At 37.6% G+C, this 21435-nt stretch overlaps 1 protein-coding gene and 1 pseudogene across 1 annotated transcript; both read right to left on the reverse strand.

Moving 5' to 3' along the window:
* Positions 1 to 468: 468 nt before the first annotated feature.
* On the reverse strand, positions 469 to 1235 carry LOC114827375 (polyol transporter 5-like). Its single transcript, XM_070806153.1, has 3 exons — positions 1037 to 1235; positions 536 to 882; positions 469 to 477 (listed from the first exon to the last, which is right to left on the reverse strand). The coding sequence occupies exons 1-3, from the start codon at positions 1233 to 1235 to the stop codon at positions 469 to 471; spliced, it is 555 nt and encodes a 184-aa protein (XP_070662254.1).
* An 11593-nt stretch (positions 1236 to 12828) lies between these two features.
* LOC103423283 (polyol transporter 5-like) lies at positions 12829 to 15875 on the reverse strand (annotated as a pseudogene).
* Positions 15876 to 21435: the final 5560 nt, after the last annotated feature.

Below are 21435 nucleotides of genomic sequence, written 5' to 3' on the forward strand. Positions count from 1 at the left end.
GAATGTTGATTGTCTACGTCACTTTCCACATGAGATGATACACTAATGTGCTATGAATATCTGGTCTCCCTAGCACTATTTTTTGGGTGGTTGTATTCACACACTTCTTTTTACCATCTCACACATTCTCTCAATTTTTGGCCGTCGAATGGAATGAATTGAAGAAGACCAGCAGACAAAAATTAACAAGAGTGTGTGGGAGGTAAAAAGGGGTGTGTGAATAGCAAGCAGTCCCCTACTTTTTACGAGGAAATTGTTAGAATATCACATTTTTTTACCATATTTTTATACCTTCGGACGTGGCAAGTGATGGTTTAAATGCCATATCAATTAATGAATTTATCTTATTGAATGTTCATTGTATGCACCACGTGTCACATGAGATGATACATAAATGTGATATAAATATATGGTCTCGCAAGCATAACTTTTTTCAAATACTTAGATGCTTATATTTACGTAAACATATTACCTTGGCTAATAACAAAAATAGTTACTATATTATATGATAATATAACATGGTAATGAAACAAACCTTGGGGAAAGATGTGAGGAAGCCACGAAACGAGGCCGGAGAGATCTCGGCGGTGTAGACAGGAGCTATCATGAGAGCATAGCCAACTCCAACTCCGGCAATGAATCTACCGAACATGAGGAAGGCGTAGTTCGGGGCAAAACCCATGAGGAGAGCTCCAATAAAGAAGATTGTTCCGGCAAGTACTATGGTGTACCGGCGTCCAATCCAGTCAGAGGTTTTATCGGCTAAGGCGGAGCCAATGAGAGAGTATATGTTCAAGGTACCGTTAAGAACTTCAACTTGAACATCGCTGATATTGAGGTTTTCTTTGATGAAGAGAGATGCTCCACTCATTACACCAATATCTGTAAATAAATTTGAAATAAGCATGCGCCGCAGGTGGAGAAGTTTCTTCCAAAACAAAAAGAGTAGGAACGGAGAATGGCGGATTGCAATAGTAAGATAATATTTTTAATTGAATAAGAACAGGAGTGGAGAATGATTGTATCATTTGAGAACCACAACCACTAACAATATCCATCAGTTTTAAGGAACAATCACCATAACCCAGTAAGATAGACGTCATTGAAGCCAAAACGGCACAGGCAACAACGAACTTCTTTGTCTTGGGTTTCTTTGGGGGATCAAAGTCTGCAATACTATTCTGGGGTTGGTCGGAGACGACGTTATTTTCTGCTCTCTGGTCAGCCATCTCCATCTCTATAGAGCTAGATAAATGAATAGATAGAGAGGGAGAGAGAGGGAGAGAGAGAGACAAACAGATAACTTATCAGAGAGAAATGAAGAGATCACTTAACACAGAGGGAGAATTAGATATGAGGAATGAGCTATTAATAAAGCACCATTTATACAAATTATATCCATTTGTCCGAAATGTTGTTGTTCATGGAAACAAACACCTTCATCCAGTACTGTCATCAATCAATGAACAGATTTGAATTATCTTAATTCTAGAACACAATTTAGTTAATTAGTTCTTATATACCAAAGCAACAAAATAAAAAACAAAACTGAAATATGGTCCCATATTTAGTGTCATTTCAGGCACGTAACTATATATTCGCAAAAACTGTGTGATATTGTTCCATATATGTTACAAGCTCACCTGCCATCAGAAAATTGGGGTTGCCCTACGAAACCTTGCCTTGAGGAAATAATTAGTTCGTACGGCGAATTTGGTCAACATTCACTTCTACATTTTACAGTTTTGGTGACTAAGGACAATTGTCGCAGAAAGTAATATTTTGTCTCATAAGATATTAAGTGAAGATATCTTTGTAGCACAAAGGTCATGAAAAAAAAAGTTGCGAGACAAAATAATGAAATTTGTTGCGCAACAAATGACTGTGCGTTGAAAAACTGATTCGTCACATTAAATGTAACATAACAAAGACCTTAATTTGTCGTGTGAAATACAACGAGGGAAAAGTCTGTTGTCATATTCTACTCATGGGGACGAAAAAGCTGCATTAGTAAACAATCGCACGACGAAACGTGTCGTCTAGTAAACATTCACGAAACAAAATTGGCATAATTTTAACATTATTTAATTATCACAAGTTTGTCGTATGCATATTACTGTTACGCGACAAATATGGTTGTGGCATTTACTGTTACGCGATGAAAGGTTTCATTGCGTAAAGTTTAATATACATATTTTTTTCTATTGGGTTCTGAAAACATTTTTTAAATTAAAACAACAATTTTATTGTTTTTAAAATTAAATTGTAACAATAATTTATAAAAAAGTTAATTACATTTTTTTTATAATTAAATTGTGGCAATAATGAATAAATTTGTTTTATTTATAATACAAAGAAAAATGTACGTACAATTTCAAAAGTTTTAAAAGTAAGGGAAACAGAAAATCTAAAATAAAAAGGTTTGACAAGTCTACTGCGTCAATGGTGGCAGGCTGATGGAAAGGCTTAAAGGTCGACTGATTGAGGTTCTAGCTCTATTCCTGGTAGAGGGGCTCAGAAGTGGACGGGGCAACACCTAGTGGGACAAGCTGAGGGCTTGTACGATCAGCAACATCTAACTCTAGGTGTACATGAGTTCACTCCTTAGGTTGCCCACTTCTTACGTCAATGTTGTGACTTCACCCTTTACACGTGTCGCTGAAGAGGCCCAGTGTCTCGCTCCCGGGCATTCCCCATCTCCCAACTAAACTTCCTCGGTCTCCGATCAAGGGTTTGATCCAAGGTCTCTATCAGGATTCGAAACCCTGCATCCTCGGGCAAATCCACGCCCCCAACCCTAGTGTCCAGGGGAAGCTAGGAGGTTGTCTCCTGAAGAATAGACTGGCTTTTCTCTACCATCGTTGCCTGTGACAAAAAGAAAGGAAATATTAAAAATATTAATATTTAATATTTAATTTAGTTTTTAAAATAGTTGGAAGTGTAAGAGAGTAACAAGAGTTTAGCTCTACTAACATGTAGCTGCTCGGTCAACTCATCCCCTGGTTGAACATAAATGTCCTTGAAGACGTCGATCTTGGGGAGTTTTGAATCATCCTGGAACATAAAAACTTAAGAAAAATGTTAGTGCGCAAAAAAGAAATAAATCTTTGTCACATATAACAATTGGAATATGAAAAGCTTTATTACCCGCCGTCGAGCCTCCATCCTATTTGAGAAAGGCCTCGATCCCGACTGGTCGAGTCTTCTTGTCTCGGTTGATCTTGTTGGCCTTCGCCTTCTTTTTTTGCACACAAAATGAACGTATTAGTTGTAATATTTGAAGAAAATATAAAAAAAAATTAATTAACATAAGAATTTAGAAAAACAATAGTTAATTAAGACGTAATAACAGACATACCATAGAGGACTTATCCTGAAAATGGTAGCAGAGCCACGCCCAGTCCTCTAGGCGTTCCTCCAATTGCAGAGGGACACCCTTTAGGGGAGCGACCCTCAGATCATTAAACAACTCAAATCATTTGTGGAGTTCACTCCTACATTGCTTGTAAAGGTCAGTGAAGAGCCTCTTTAGGTGGGCGGCCATGGACTCGTTAATGTTGTCGAAATTGTAGTATGTCTACAATTTAACAAATATAAACATAGTATTAAATATTGCATAATTTATTAGTATAATATATATATATATACACACACAAATATAAAATAGTTGGATACTTACCGATAAACAATCGCGAACCTCTACCTTTTGACGCTCCGGCATGACCCGCCAAGATTTCCACCGTATAGGGCAAAAGGTTCAAATGACGTGCCCAACATCGTGGACCAAAGTGCTACACCACTAGTCTTATCTAATCGTGATACAATCGTTGATCACCTGGGTGACCTTCGTTGTCTTCAACTATTGGCAAGGACATTAGGTGTTTTTCTTAGCTGGAAAAGAAAAAATTAAAGTTAGTCAAACATACTCTAAAATTCTGCCGAAATTTCGGCAAAACCTCCCTTATAATTATAGTGTTTCCCAAACCCTGCAAACAGTAATAATCAGTATTTCATATCCACATTCTGGAATGCACAGTTACGTGATGTTGTTTATTGCTCCATCAGATTAGATTTTGACGTGAGACAATTCTGGCACCATCTCTCTACAGTTCTTTAAGTGCACAATGTAGATAAAAAATATATATCAGGCACTCGAAGAATGTAAAAAACTATGACCGAAATTCCCATGACCAAAACCTAATCTGTGAACCGTAAACTACGCCGCATAACTATGCATTCTCAAACTGTCCAAATAATGGGATAATTCAAGAATCAATTGGACAACAGTCATATGCTTTCACAGCCATGTGCAAAATCCAACTAATCCTCGAACAGTAAACTAAGTTTATTTTGAAAGAACGCACATGAAGTTAGTTAGTATTAACTTTGTACAACACAAAACAATTTTGTTCGTGACGTACACAATAGTTTATATTAAAAACAATTTGACACACCATAATTTAAAAATAAATTAAATAATTTAAAATTTAAAAACCAAAGAACATGCCTCCAATTTCGTTTTTCACCAATCAATAATCGTACACAATAACTCTATAGAAAACAAATTTAATGGCGTTAGTATGAATTCACAATGAAATTTTCAAATACAAAACAAAAACCCATACCTTATAGAGTAGGATAGATCGATTGAGGGAGAGATGATGAAGATTGAGATGATGGGAGTATTAGAGGATGGATTTGATAGTAATGGAAGGAGGAAGGCTGAATTTTTGCTGTGGCAAAGGCAGTTGCTGCGAAATTTGCAGTTTCTACCTTTACAACTAAGCAATCTGATTATAAACACGAACTCTTTGTGCAACGAAATCTCCGTCGCGCAAAACATTTACCGTCGATAATTGGCGTGAAATCTACCTGCATTTTTTTTGCCACTTTGCGCGACAAATATTTCCGTGCGATGATAGGTTCGTCGCCTAAATCCTGAACCGACAAAGGACATTGAATTTAAATATTTATTTGAAAATTTGAAGCTTATGTAAACAAACAGTTTATTGTCTAATTGATTTAGTAATAAAAAAATTAAATCAAATTAAGTAAACCAAATAAATCAAATTAACCAACTAATCAGTTTCTGAAAATTTAATTCAAATACATATTAAAGAAATAATTAAAAACATCGTCCTCAAATACATAAATATAAACATATGTTATTCATCCACAACACTTAATTAACACTTCCACTCCACTAGACCGTTACAATTTCATTGTAATTCTACGTGTCTCTAGATGTTAGGCCACCACTGCCAGTAATGCGTCCTGAACATCTCATCGATCAACTTCATCAAGCATTGGTCCGTAACATAAATAATATAGTTACATTGTGACACAAAAAATAATTACAAATTAATCATTATAATATACTATTTAACAAAAATCTACAAATTTACACTTACTGATAATTCATCCAACATAGACTTCTTCAGGTCCTTGGGAAAATTGTTCCAAGATGCCCGCTCTGTAAAACAGTTGATCCGCACTAGTACCAGAATGTCGTGCATAAGCTCCACATTCGTCGTTGTATTCAATCCCCTCATATCATCATAAATGATTTGCTTATGTTGCGCACTTTCCTCCTTTTGAACCCGCACCGATCTCTAGGTTTTTTTTATCTATTGTATCTACGGAAAGAAAACGTAAAATATATCGTGTAGTGTTTAAGCGGGAAATTCTTCGTCATGCGACTATTTGGTGCCAAAAAACTCTTTACCCGCATATACTTGAAGATTTTGAGCGACTATTTTTGTCACTCAAATGCACTTTAGGCGATGAAAGTTTTCCACATTTGACTGTCATAGGGCAAGATTTTGGCGCCAACAAAAAATTTGGCGCGCAAGTCATTATGGCTTGCGGGACAAAACATTGATTCGTTGGCTAAGTTCACGTTTGCTCGACAATTAAGTGAAAGTTCCCGTCGAGGATTTCTGTCAGGCAAACACTACTTCACCAATTAGGTCTATGCATTCTTCTTTATTCCCATTCTCCTTTCCCTACTCCCCTCGACGGCTGCTGTTTCTCCCTGCATCTCTCTCTCTCTCTCTCTCTCTCTCTCTCTCTCTCTCTCTCTCTCTCTTATACACAAACACCCTACACTCTCCTCCATCTCTTCCTCTCCCAATTGATTAAAGATTAGTTTATTTTTATTTTTTTGATTAATTTTTTCTTCAAATGTATGATTATTTAATTTAGTAGCTATTAAAAACAAATCATGCAAGGAGCCTAATGAGGAAGAACGCTCTACTTACCATTTGATGTATATTATATTTTGTTCTTGAGTAGTCTTTGAGGAGACCTAAATCTAGTTAAACTTGAATGATATCTTAAAACTATTGGTGATTCATTTTCACCAAATGGTCATCATACATATCGTATTGCTAGCTACGACCGTAGGTTTATTGCAGGTATTGATATTTCCAGTAAAATCTAGATTTGTTAATAGACGCTAGTCATCGATCAGGTAAATGCTACTTCACCTGCTTGCTATACACTTGAAGTACTTTGATAGTGTGAATGAAATTTACATTCTTTGATATGACGAGCGATGTGATATAAACTTGATTAATGTTATGGTAGTGTTATATGTATATAGTTTTTTACTATATATATGATTTCAAAACGAGGGTTATTATATTCAAATGATTTTAACTATATAAACTTGATCCACTCACACTTTATTTTGTTGACCCCTTAAGACATAGTGAGAACAAGGATAACCTAGGAAGTGAAGAGTAGGCTTGGCAGTGAGACCTTCACCTTCATATTTTGGTGATGAGTCCCTTACTGCAGTTTATTCTAGTATATAATAATTGCATGATTGTACTCTTGATTATGTATGACACTACATTGTTTTGTGTTAACTGTTGTGTGAGGCTATTATCATCTTTGGTGTAATGCAATAAGGATGACATTACATCCTTGAACATGTGTCCCCAAGTGGAGAGGTTGATGAGGTTTACTTGGTAGACTGTTTTGATTATTAATAAAGAACAGTTTGGTTCAAATTCATTCACATCATGATTATCTTACGATGGCTTTCATCACTAAGTCGGCTTGTGACGTCATCTTATGATGGGTTCATGTGGTCAATTTAGTGGCGGCCAGCATATTACGGCCTTGTAACTTGTGTTATTGGGGTCAGAGTGTGTCATTGAATTTTCAAGCCTAGCATGTGGAAAACACAAAGGGTAATGCTAGGGAGACCAAATTTGGGGACTAATTTTATAAACTAAATGATGTGTCACCAATAAGAATAAGTACGTTTATCAATGTGTAAGTAATAAACCAATCATCAACTTTTATGTCCTTTAGTTTTCAAAACTTTGTCCATAAATTTAGCCTTCCTAGCCTACCCATATAAGACGAATTCCTAAAGTAATTACTATAAAACTTTACCTTCTTGCAATTACGGAGAAGATTCTAAATTAACTAAATGTTCTAACAAGAGCAAACAATTATATATTAAACACATCTACCAAACATATCGATAGAACATCTTGTTACTTAACAAAGAAAATCAGATGTCTGAGACTCTGAACCTTTCCAAAAGGTAAGAGTGAGCACATAACTTGTGTGCTCCATCGATCTTGATGATGAAGATTTTGTGTCCACTAGAAAATGTTAGAAAGGATGGTAGGATCAGAGTGAAGAATAAAGGGTGAGTCGATAAGCGAGGGTGAGGGTTTACGGGCAAGTCAATGGATGTCTAGGTAGAGTGGGGTTTTCATGTGCTATATTTAGTGATTTGTTTAGAAGGATAATGCTAGGTAGCAAACTTTTAAACCAAATTTTGCAAACTAAATGATGTATCATCAATAGGAGTTAAACATGTTAATCAACACTTAAGTAATAATCCAACCATACACAACCGTATCATTTGGTTTACAAAATTTGGTTTGAAATTTGGTTCCTTGGCATTATTCTTCTTAAAAGTTCTGAATTTAATATAATGGCTGAAGCGATTGCTCGAGATCTATGTCTATTGAAACCGATTTGTATGGATGGGTTGTATGTATGAGTTGTCATCCTCACCATAGCTTGTCATTCACCTTACATCAACCTTTCTCCATAGCTTGTCATTCACCAATCACTTTCCATAGCTTGTCATTCACCTTAAATCAACCTTTCTTAGTTGCTTGTAAAAGCTTCTTTACTTGTAATTTGGTTTTTGTTTTTCCACTTGTTAGGGCAAATTTTAGGGATTGTGTTTGTGTAGTTATCCTACAATCTATTGTAGCTTTCTTTTGGCTCTCTATAAGAGTTGCCTTCACTCTCTTCTAATCTTCATAATGAAATATACAACAAATATTGAAACCAAAACTCAACTTGGTATCAGAGTAAGAACCATAGGCTCCTGACTCTGTTCATTTTTTTTACTTCTTCATTTGCCCATCATCGATAGAGATGGCAGAAGAAAATGTGTCTAGTGCCGACAGTGTCTCTTCCTCTTCCCCAAACTTAACCTAAGGGGTTGAGAACAATCCAAATCAACGACTCTGCTCGGTGCTACTGAACGAGTTCAACTACCTTTCTTGGTCAAGAGATGTGTCACTTGCTCTAGGAGAAAGATCGAAGCTAGGGTTTATCAATGGAAGCTCTGAGCCCTCAGAATCCACTTTACCAACTTACGATGCATGGCATGCTACTGATCAGCTGGTCATGTCTTTGTTACTTAACTCCATGGAGCCAAAACTGTTTGAGCTTTTCAGCTACTCAGAGTCTTCCCTTCTCCTATGAGAGTCTGTCAAAGATATGTATTGCAGCCAAAATAACTCAGTTCGCATCTTTCAATTGAAGAAGAGTGTGGCTAGTTTAAAGCAAAGTGATCACTCATTTGTTCAACACCTTGGAAGTATGAAATCCATGTGGAATGAACTCGATATGTATTATCCATACACGACTAATTCCGCTGTGCTACTGAAGAGTCTGATGAAGACAAGGTGTTTTAACTCTTAGCAAGCTTGGGAGCAGAGTATGAAGACCTGCGTAGTCACTTGTTAATGACTCAAGAGCTCCCCTTTTTTACCATTGTGTGTCATGCAGTCCAGAGAGAGGAAACTTGACGAAGAGTGATGAACGTTGAGACCAAATCCAAATCTGAAGCTAGGGTTTTCACGACAAATCACAAAGCAACTGGTGATAGGGTGCTTGGCAAGAAAGCAGACTGGAAATGTTCTTATTGCAACATGAAGGGACATTTGAGAGAAAAATGTTGGATTCTTCATCTAGAGTTAAAGCCTAAGTTTGATAGGGAAGGTAGGATGATCAAAGATGGGAAGGTTGGAGTCACTCCAAAAGCATTTCATTCAGCTTGTTCCTCAACTAATGGGATGGCCAATTTCTCAACAAATCATGTGTCCTTGATCAACGAGTTTGTTGTTTTTCTTCAAAAGAAGCAAGGAAGCACTGAACTTGATGAAATGACACCTAAAAACCCTACTGCAATGCTAGGGAAATTTGTTGGATTCTTGACTGACTCGGAGAACACATCGAAAGGCAATATTCCAGGTATTATCAGTGCCATTTCCACTGCTCTTAATGCAAATGTTACACATGATATTTGGATTATTGACTCTGGTGCCACTGATCATATAACTAATAAACCATCTAGTCTCCACGATTTTCAAAAAACTATTGATCCAATTCATGTATCTGTTGCAAATGGGAAAGGGGAACCTATTCTAGGGAAAGGAAAGATTAGATTGGTAAGTGAGAATACTGATTCCATTGCTTTCTATGTACCTTCTTTTCCTTTTCAGCTCTTGTCAATAGGAAAAATCACAAAAACCTTAGACTGTCTTGCCATATTTTCCCCTCATAATGTTGTGTTTCAGGACCGAGTTACTCAAAAGAAGATTGGTGAAGGATTATTCTTGAATGGACTCTACTATCTCTCAAAGGAGTCTAATTTTGTCAAAAAGCTCAGTGTCAACTTAAGTCAAGTTTAGGAACACCAACTCTGGCATCAACGCCTTGCCCATCCCTCAGAACATGTGATGACCAAGTTGTTTCCCTTTTTTTGTAAAAACACACTGGAGTGTGAAACTTGTCAAAGTCAAAAGCCACTAGACTTCGTTTCGTTTCCTTTAATTCTAGAACTAGTAAACTTTTTGAGCTTTTTCACTCTGATATTTGAGGTTCTTCTCGTGTAGAATCCTTTGCTGGGTATAGATATTATGTTACATTTATTGATGACTATTCTAGAGTAACCTGGTTGTATCTTTTAAAATTTAAAAGTGATTTGTTTGATGCTTTTAAGGACTTTCACAACCTAATAACCAATCAATTTTCATCTAAGTTATATATGTTAAGATCAGATAATGGTACCGAGTACACTTCCAATAACATGAGTAATTACTTGAGCAATCATGGCATTTTGCATCAAACTAGCTGTCTTGGTACACCACAACAAAATGGTGTGGCAGAGAGAAAGAATCGAGACTTATTGGAGAAGACTCGATCACTTATGATCCAAATGAACGTTCCTAAGAAATTTTGGTCTCAAGTCCTACTCACTGCCACGTACATCATTAATAGACTACCAACTCAGGTGTTGAATAGTAAATCTCCTTTTGAAGTCATGAAGGGCAGGCCTATAAACTTGTCTCACCTCAGGACCTTTGGTTGTACATGTTATGTACACATTCAAGCTCTCTATTGTGACAAACTTGACCCTCGAGCTGCCAAATGTGTGTTTATGGGATACGCCAGTTCTCAAAAGGGTTACAAAATGTACAACCCATGGGGAAGCTGGCAGTCTCTAGAGATGTGCGATTGGATGAATATTCACCTTATTTCCACAAAGGGTTGAAGACTAATGCTAATATGGAAGATCTTATGGACCTATTTCCATTACCTATTCCAGCAGAAATTCATGAAGTCACTCATGCTTATATCAGCACTGATAATTCTCAACTCATTGAGAGTGTAATTGATGTAGTGCCAAGCTCCTCTAGACCATCAGAAGCTTAAACAAATCAGCAAGCTATAAGTGCACCACAAGATAGACATCCACCAGTGAGGTTACAAGAGTATGTTACTTACACTGCAAGGCATCCTATCTCTACAACCATTTCTTATCATAGATTCTCATATTCTCATACTTCTTTCCTTAACAAATTGTCCCACACTTTTGAACCAAGGAATTTTCATGAAGCCATATGCACGCCTGAGTGGCAAGATGCTATGACTAAAGAGCTTCAAGCTCTAAATGACAACCAGACATGGAGTGTGGTGGATCTTCCAAATGGCAAGATGATTGTGGGAAGTAGGTGGATATTAAGACCAAATTCAACTCCAATGGAAGCATTGAAAGACACAAAGCACGGTTAGTAGCTCAAGGCTTTACTCAAACCTATGGCATTGACTATAAGGAGAACTTTGCTCATGTTGCCAAAATGAACACAGTGAAGGTATTATTGTCTATGGCAGTTAATAATGCATGGCCCTTATTCCAAATGGATGTGAAGAATGCATTTCTTCATGGGGATCTTGAAGAAGAAGTGTACATGAAGTTGCCTCCTGGTCATCCAAGAGAAAATGAACCCAACAAGGTCTGCAGACTTCACAAAGCCATATATGGTCTCAAACAGTCCCTTCGAGCTTGGTATTCGAAGCTTAGTTCAGTCCTTGAAGCTGTAAGGTTCAAAATAAGTTATGCTGACTCTTCTTTGTTTGTTCGAAGTAGTATTGTTGGCAAATTGGTTGTGCTTATATATATTGACGACCTAATTATTACAGGTGACAATATAAGTGAAATCAAGACGCTTAAGCAGTCACTTCACCAAAAATTTGTCATTAAAGACTTGGGGCCCTTGAAATACTTTCTTGGAATTGAGGTGGCTACCTCTTCAAAAGGATTGTTCTTGAATCAAAGAAAGTATGTTCTCGATCTTTTAGATGAAGCTAAAATGATGGAATGTAAACCAGCTCGGACACCCCTAGCTAGCAAACTTCAGTGGCATGAAAAAGGTGAACCTCTATCGGACCCTAGTGTTTATCAGCAAATGGTTGGGAAACTTATTTATCTCACCATTACTAGGCCTGATATCTAATATTCAGTTAGCCTAGCCAGTCAGTTCATGCACTCTCCTACTCTAGTTCACTGGGAAATCGTCACGAGAAAACTTCGATATCTCAAGGGCTCAGTAGGAAGGGGGATAATTATGAAGAACAATGGATCAAATCACATCTTGGCCTACACAAATGCTGACTGGGCTAGAAATGCCCTTGATCGAAAATCCACAACAAATTTTTGCCCATTTGTTGGAGGGAACCTTGTCACTTTGAAGAGCAAGAAACAAACTGTTATTGCTCGATCTAGTGCCGAAGCAAAGTATAGGGCTATGGAAGCAACAGCCTGTGAACTCATATGGTTGAAAGGTCTTCTTTCCGAGCTCGGATTCACAAGCATGGCACCTATGTCCTTGTATTGTGATAACCAAGCTGCCATGCACATTGCCTTCAATCTAATATTCCATGAAAGGACCAAACATATTGAAGTTGACTGCCATTATATTCATGCTTAAGTTCAATCCTAGGTGATAGACACCGTGTTCACATGCAACCAAGATCAACTTGTTGATTTATTCACAAAAGCATTAGACTCTACCCAGTTTCAGCGTTTGTTGTGCAAGCTTGGATCAATCAATCCCCTTGATCCAGCTTGATGGGGTGTATTAAAAACGGTTTGTATGGATGGGTTGTATGTATGAGTATCATCCTCACCATAGCTTGTCATTCACCTTACATCAACCTTTCTCCATAGCTTGTCATTCATCAATCACTTTCCATAGCTTGTCATTCACCTTACATAAACCTTTCTTAGTTGCTTGTAAAAGCTTCTTTACTTGTAATTTGGTTTTTGTTTTTCCACTTATTAGGGCAGATTTTAGGGGTTGTGTTTGTGTAGTTATCCTACAATCTATTGTAGCTTTCTTTTGGCTCTCTATAAGAGTTGCCTTCACTCTCTTGTAATCTTCATAATGAAATATACAATAAATATTGAAACCAAAACTCAACAATGTCTCACTAAAGATGAAAGCCAAAAGTTTTCAAAATTTTCAACTTCACTACGTACCAAACAACTTTTTGGGTTTTAATGAAAATTATTCTTATAAATGTAAGTACAGTTGCATATAACTGAAATATATGAGATAAGGGAATTGATCATCATCATAAAGTGCATCAAACATTGATTAAGCATTGCCCTTCTATTCCTAATGGATTTGAGCCTTGTTGTCGTCACCAAAACCTTGATCAGCTTGCTTAGTCTTATTAAGCATGGCATTGGCTTCTCTCCACTTGTGGTATTTACCAAACAAGACTTCCATATCTTCAAGGGATCGACCCTACGTTTCTGGATACAATGTATAAAAGAAGACCCAACTAAGCGCAGCAATTCCCGCGTAAAGAAAGAAGGCCCCACCAATCGTGATGGCCTTATATAATGAAATAAAAGTCATCGAGATGACCCCGCTCGTCATCCTGTTTACGGCCTCCCCCATACTGCACCCTTGCGCGCGCAACTGCAACGAAAAGATCTCAGAGCTGTAAACCCACGTGATGGGTCCCAACCCGATGGAGAAAAAAGCGACGATGAATAGTACCATGGCGATGCACAACCCGACAGCCCACGGGACCTTGCTGTGGGATTGATCAACGACCGTAAGACCCACACCGAGCAGTGTAAAAGAAACTACCATTCCACCCACGCTGCTCAAAAGCAAAATACGACGTCCGAACCGATCAACTTGAAATGTTGCCACCAAGATTGCAATGGTCTTGACAAATCCAACAGCCACGGTTGCAAGTAGCTTGTCATTGTAAGAAGTGATTCCCGCCTTCTCAAAGATCCTGGGGCTGTACAAAACCACAGAGTGTGTGCCCGACAATTGTTGAAAGAAATGGATACCAAGGGCTACTATTAAAATGTGGCGAGCGGCCTGTGTGGGGCAGATGAGCAATTCCTTCCATATACCCTCACCTTGGCTGCGTTTAGAAACCTGAACGACCTCATCCTTTGAGTCTTTGGGGATTCCTGCAGCTTCTTTAATCTCGTCTAGTCTGAGCTGCGATTCCTCTTCAGAAGATGATGTTTTATTTAGTACTCGCTTGGCGTCTCCGAGTCTCCCTTGCATGACGAGCCAGCGTGGTGACTCGGGCATGGCTAAAACGCTGAGGGCTAGAAAAACTGATGGAATTGCGCCGATACCGAGCATGATCCTCCAGTTCAAGTGGATTGGGAGCTCGGCTAAGGCAAAGTTGGATACGTACCCCAGTAATATACCAACGTTAACAAACACCTACATATTTTCAAAATGATCAATTCTATCAATATAACCTCCACGTGCATGCATATGAGAGGTTTACAAAACAATAAATAGGGTCGTGCTATCTACACATCCATTAGTATTTTTCACACGCCTCTTATTAATTTTCGTCTTTTGATATTCTTTAGTTCATTTGATCTTGCGGTTGGAAATTCAGAGAGTGTATGGAAAGTAAAACATGGTATGGATAGCGCCACCAGTAGATATTTCAGGAAAATTCTAGGGTGACCACATTTTTATATGACATTTGTGCACTATCTAATGTGGCAAGTGATGTGTACATGTCACATTAATTAATGAATTTATCTCATTGAATGTTGGTTGTATTCGTCACTTGTCACATGAGATGATACACTAATGTGCTATGAATATCTAGTCTCCCTAGCATTATTTTTGGGTGGTGCTAATCACACTCTCTTTTACCATCTCACACATTCTCTCAATTTTTGGCTATCAGATCGAATGAATTGAAGAAGGCTAGTGGACAAAATTAACAAGAGTCTGTGGAAGGTAAAAAGGGATGTGTAAATAGCACTCCCCAACTTTTTAAGAGGAAATTGTTAGAATATCACATTTTTTTTACCATATTTTTATACCTTCGGACGTGGCAAGTAATGGTCTAAATGCCACATCAATTAATGAATTTATCTTATTGAATGTTCATTGTATGCACCACGTGTCACATGAGATGATACAAAAATGAGATATAAATATACGGTCCCGTATGCATAACTTTTTTCATATACTTAGAAATGAGATGATACAGAAATGAGATATAGTAACAAAAATAGTTACTATATTATATGATAACATAACGTGGTAATGAAACAAACCTCAGGGAAAGATGTGAGGAAGCCACGAAATGAGGCCGGAGAGATCTCGGCGGTGTAGACAGGAGCTATCATAAGAGCATAGCCAACTCCAACTCCAGCAATGAATCTACCGAACATGAGGAAGGCGTAGTTCGGGGCAAAACCCATGAGGAGAGCTCCAATAAAGAAGATTGTTTCGGCAAGTACTATGGTGTACCGGCGTCCAATCCAGTCAGAGGTTTTACCGGCTAAGGCGGAGCCAATGAGAGAGTATATGTTCTAGGTACCGTTAAGAACTTCGACTTGAACATCGCTGATATTGAGGTTTTCTTTGATGAAGAGAGACGCTCAACTCATTACACCAATATCTGTAAATAAATTTGAAATAAGCGCGCGTCGCAGGTGGAGAAGTTTCTCCCAAAACAAAAAGAGTAGCAACGGAGAATGGCGGATTGCAATAGTAAGATAATATTTTTAATCGAATATGAACAGGAGTGGAGAATGAGTGTATCATTTTAGAACCACAACCACTAACAATATCCATCAGTTTTAAGGAACAATTACCATAACCCAGTAAGATAGACGTCATTGAAGCCAAAACGGCACAGGCAACAGCGAACTTCTTTGTCTTGGGTTTCTTTGGGGGATCAAAGTCTGCAATACTATTCTGGGGTTGGCCGGAGACGACGTTATTTTCTGCTCTCTGGTCAGCCATCTCCATCTCTATAGAGCTAGCTAAATGAGAGAGAGAGAGAGAGAGAGAGAGAGAGGCAAACAGATAACTTATCAGAGAGAAATGAAGAGATCACTTAACAGAGAGAGAGAGAGAGAGAGAATTAGATATGAGGAATGTGCTATTAATCAAGTACCATTTATACAAATTATATCCATTTGTCCCAAATGTTGTTGTTCATGGAAACAAACACCGTCATCCAGTACTGTCATCAATCAATGAACCGATTTGAATTATCTTAATTCTAGAACACAATTTAGTTAATTAGTTCTTATATACCAAATCAACAAAATAAAAAAACTGAAATAAGGTTCCATATTTAGTGTCATTTCAGGCACGGAACTATATATGGGCAAATACTGTGTGATATTGTTCCATATATGTTACAAGCTCACCCGCCATCAGAAAATTGGGGTTGCCCTACGAAACCTTGCCCTTAGGAAATAACTAGTTCGCAGGTCGAATTTGGTCAACATTCACTTCTACATTTTACAGTTTTCATGACAAAGGACACTTGATCGCAGAAAGTAATATTTTGTCACATAAGATCTTAGGCGAAGAAATCTTCGTCGAACAAAGGTGATGAAAAAAAAAATTGCGAGATAGAATAATGAAATTTGTCACGCAACAAATGACTTTGCGTTGAAAAAATGATTCATTGCATTAAATGTAACATAACAAAGAGCTTAATTTGTCGTGTGAAATACAATGAGGCAAAAGTCTGTTGTCATATTGTACTCATTTGGACGAAAAAGCCGCGTTAGTAAAGCATCGCGCGACGAAACGTTTCGTCTAGCAAACATTCATGAAACAAAATTGGAGTAATTTTAAAATTATTTAATTGTCACAAGTTTGTCGTATGCATATTACTATTACGTGACGAATATGGTTGTGGCATTTACTGTTACGCGACAAAAGGTTTCATTGCGTAAAGTTTAATATACATATTTTTTTATTTTGGGTTCTAAAAACATTTTTTAAATTAAAACAACAATTTAATTTCATTTTATAATTAAATTGTAACAATAATTTATAAAAAAGTTGATTACATTTTTTTTATAATTAAATTGTAACAATAATTAATAAATTTGCTTTATTTATAATATAAAGAAAATGTACATACAATTTCAAAAGTTTTAAAAGTAAAGGAAACAGAAAATCTACAATAAGAAGGTTTGACAAGTCTAGAAAGGCTTAGCGGTTGACTGATTGAGGTGCTAGCTCTGCTCCTGGTATAGGGGCTAGGAGGTGGACGGGGCAACACTTAGTGGGACAAGTTGAGGGCTTGTACGATCATCGACATCTAACTCTAGGTGTACATGAGTTTACTCCTTTGGTTGCCCACTTCTTGCGTCAATGTTGTGTCATTGCCCTTTAAATATGTCGACAAAGAGGCCCAGTGTCTCACTCCCGGGCATTCTCTATCTCCCGGCACAACTTCCTCGGTCTCCGATCAAGGGTTAGATCCAAGGTCTCTGTCAAGATCCGAAACCTTGCATCCTCGGGGGGATCCACGGCCTCAATCGTGGTGTCCAGGGGAAGCTAGGAGGTGGTCTCCTAAAGAACAGACTGGATCGTCTCAACCATAGCCGCTTGTGACAAAAAGAAAGGAAATATTAAAATAATTAATATTTAATTTAATTTTTAAAATAGTTGAAAGTGTAAGAGAGTAAAAAGAATTTAGCTATACTTACATTCAATTGCTTGGTCAACTTATCCCCGTGTTGAACATAAATGTCCTTGAAGACGTTGATCTCGGGGAGTTTTGAATCGTCCTGCAACAGAAAAAGTTAAGAAAAATGTTAGTGCGCAAAAAAGAAATAAATATTTGTCACATATAAAAATTGGAATATGGAAAGCTTTATTACCTGCCGTTGACCATCCATCATATATGAGAAGGGCCTCGATTCCGACTGGTCGAGTCTTCTAGGCGTTCCTCCAACTCCAGCAGGACACCCTCTAGGGGAACGACCCCCAGATCATTAAACAGCTCAAATTGTTTGTGGAGTTCACTCTTACACTGCTTGTAGCGGTCATTGAAGAGCCTCTTTAGGTGGGCGGCCATGGACTCGTTAATGTTGTCAAAATTGTAGTATGTCTATAATTTAACAAATACAAACATAGTATTAAATATTACGTAATTTATTAGTATAAAACAAACATAATATATATATATATATATATATATATATAAAACAAACATAAAATCGTTGGATACTTACCGACAAACAATCATGAACCTCTGCCTTCTGACTCTCCAGCATGACCCGCCAAGATTTCCACCATATAGGGCAAAAGGTTCAAACGACGTGCCCAACGTCGTGCACCAAAGTGTTATGCCACTAGTCTTATCCATTCGTGATACAATCGTTGGTCACTTGGGTGACCTTCGCTATGTTCAACTATTGGCGAGGACAATAGGTGTTTTTCTAAGCTAGGAAAAAAATTAACGTTGTACAACACAAAACAATTTTGGTCGTGACGTACACAATATTAATGACGTACACAATAGTTTATATACAAACAATTTAACACACCATAATTTAAAAATAAATTAAATAATTTAAAATTTAAAAACCAAAAATCATACCTCCAATTTCGTTTTTCACTAATCAATAATCGTATACAACAGCTCTATAGAAAACAAATTTAATGGTGTTAGTATGAATTCACAATGAAATTTTCCAATACAAAACGAAAACGCATACCGAATAGAGTAGGATAGATCGATTTAGGGAGAGATGATGAAGATTGAGATGATGGGAGTATTAGGGGAGTATTAGGGGACGGATTTGATAATAATGGAAGGAGGAAGGCTGAATTTTTGCAATGGTAGAGGTGGTTCCTGCAAATTTTACAGTTTTTGCCTTTACAGCTGAGCAATCTGATTATAAACACAAACTCTTTATGCGACAAAACCTCCGTTGCGCAAAACATATACTGTCGAAAATTGGCGCTAAATCTACCTGCATTTTTTTGCCACTTTGCGCAACGAATATTTTTGTGCGATGACAGGTTCGCCGCCTAAATGCTGAAGCGACGGAGGAGATTGAATTTAAATATTTATTTGAAAATTTGAAGTTTATGTAAATAAAGAGTTTATTGTGTAAGTTAACCAAATAAATCAAATTAACCAACTAATCAATTAAACTGAAATTTTAATTTAAATACATATTAAAGAAATAATTAAAGACATCGTCCTCAAATACAAAAATATAAACATATGTTATTCAAATACATAAATGTAACCGGTCTTTGGGTTTTTTTTATCTGCAGTATATGCGGAAACAAAACATAAATTTCAAAATTGTTTTTCCAAAAATATAAATATTACATCCACATAAACTTAATTATTACCTTTCCCAAATCCTTCTCCTTTACATTGCTTAGTTGTAAGAGCAGCGCAATCGATCGTCTCACCAAAATAAAAACAAGACCTTAGGATATTTTTTTTTTGGGCCTCTGGGGGGCGGGGTTGGGGATAAAGAAAATGGGAGGAAATTTAGGGTTGTGGGAAAACCAATGTGAGAAAAAGTTAAAGTGAAACTATGCTTTTAAATAACCTGTACGACCTTGTGCGACGAATTTGATTGCGCAACATTGTTACATCCCACATCGCCCAGGGGAATGGATCCTGTAAGCCTTATATGTATATTCCCATCTCTACCTAGCACGAGGCTTTTTGGGAGCTCATTGGCTTCAGGTTCCATCAGAACTTCGGAGTTAAGCGAGTTCACGCGAGAGCAATCCCATAATGAGTGACCCACTAGGAAGTTCTTGTGTGAGTTCCCATAAACAAAACCATGAGGGCGTGGTCGATGCCCAAAGCAGACAATATCGTGCTACAGTGGAGTCAAGCCTGGGATGTGATGGGGGCTCGGGTCGGGATATGACAAACATGATCCCAAAAACCATGCACGACGAAACCTTTGTCGCATAAAGTACACAATAAATACAACGACTTTAATGTGCACTGACCATTTCAGAGCCCTTTACTTGATAAAATCTCTCGAGTAATGTTTATGCGGGAAATTCTTCGTCATGTGACTATTTGTTGCCAAAAAACTCCTTACCCGTATTTACTTGAAGCCGTATTTACTTGAAGGCCTTTTCATGATGAAGGTTTTTATTCGTTAAGAAAAGGTACCTTGCATGGCAAAATCCTTCGTCAGGTAAATTTTTCCACATTTGAGTGATGGATTACTGTTTTCATCACTCAAATGCACTTTAGACGACGAAAGTTTTCCACATTTGATTGTTGTAGGGCAAGATTTTGGTGCTAACAACGAATTTGGCGCGCAAGTCATTGAGGCTTGCGAGACGAAACATTGATTCATTGGCTAGGTTCAGTTTGCCCGACAGACAGTTTTATTGACTAACGGTTTCAATTAGTTTTAACAAAGGAACACACTGATGTGTTAAAAAACGAGCAGAAACACGTTTACTTGACGATTGAGTGAAGGTGCCCCTCGAGAATTTCCGTCGGGCAAACACTACTTCACCAATTAGGTGTGCATTCTTCTTTCTTCCCATTCTCTTTTCCCTGCTCCTTTCGATAGCTGCTGTTTTTCCCTGCATCTTTCTTTCTTTCTCTCTCTCATACACAAACACCTTACACTCTCCTCCATCTCTTCCTCTCCCAATTGATTGAAGGTTGGGTTTCTCGGGCAGCCCTCTCACTCCCTCTGTAGGCCTGGTTGCTTGCTCCCCCGTCTCTTTTCACTTCCCAGGTAATTTTTCCTTTTCCTTTCTCAACTCAGTTAAGTTTAATCATATTTATTGTGGCCTCTGGGAAATGATCTGTATCAATCATCATATTTGCCTGGGGTTTCTCAAATAATAACTTTCCTTTGACTATGAGGTCCTGTATCCTGTCCCTGAATTGTACACAGTTGGTTATGGAATGGTTAAAGGTGTAGTGCAATTTGCAATACTTATTTCCTCTCTTTTGGCTTAGGCATCTTTTTGGTGTTGTTAGGTTCAATCACTATTGCCCGCACCAACTTTTCATAGATCTCCGCTGCTTTAGTCAGATCAAAAGAATAAGTCTGATATTTAGTAAGCTTCATAGGCACAAATCGTTCGTCATTCATAACTACTTTTTGGTCTTTAACTGGCTGGACCAAACCATTCACTATTAAAGGCTTGAAAGGAGTAGTCATCTCGGTCACATATAGCTCAATTCCTTCCCTTCCACTACCGTCACTTTATCCAGACTCTGAACCTTCGAACTCCAATTGGTGAATTCCAGCTTTGTTCTTGTAGAAATGAGGCACCTTGCACGACTACTTTACTTGTTGTTCTTCAATTAACAGCTTTTCATACTTCGTGGCAATAATTACCAACTCTTGTAGTTCATTGAATTGTACATCATAAAACTTCTTTCTCAAAGGTAGCCTTAATGCCTTTTGTGCAATGGATATAAGTTGGGCATGGTTAATAGGGAACTGGCATCTCATCCTCATACTCCTAAACCTTATCATGAAGTCTTATGTGAACTCATGCTCATATTGCTTCATCTCTACTAGATTATTAATTGTCATCTCGG

The sequence above is a fragment of the Malus domestica genome, chromosome 10, assembly GCF_042453785.1.
Source record: "Malus domestica chromosome 10, GDT2T_hap1".
In the NCBI taxonomy this organism is placed as follows: Eukaryota; Viridiplantae; Streptophyta; class Magnoliopsida; order Rosales; family Rosaceae; genus Malus; species Malus domestica.

Excerpts from the sequence above, each read along its gene's own strand:
- LOC114827375 (XM_070806153.1), bottom strand. The coding sequence starts at position 1,235 with ATGGAGATGGCTGACCAGAGAGCAGAAAATAACGTCGTCTCCGACCAA. Across the intron at positions 883-1,036 it reads GGATATTGTTAGTGGTTGTG|ATATTGGTGTAATGAGTGGA; the intron begins GTTCTCAAATGA and ends ATTTATTTACAG.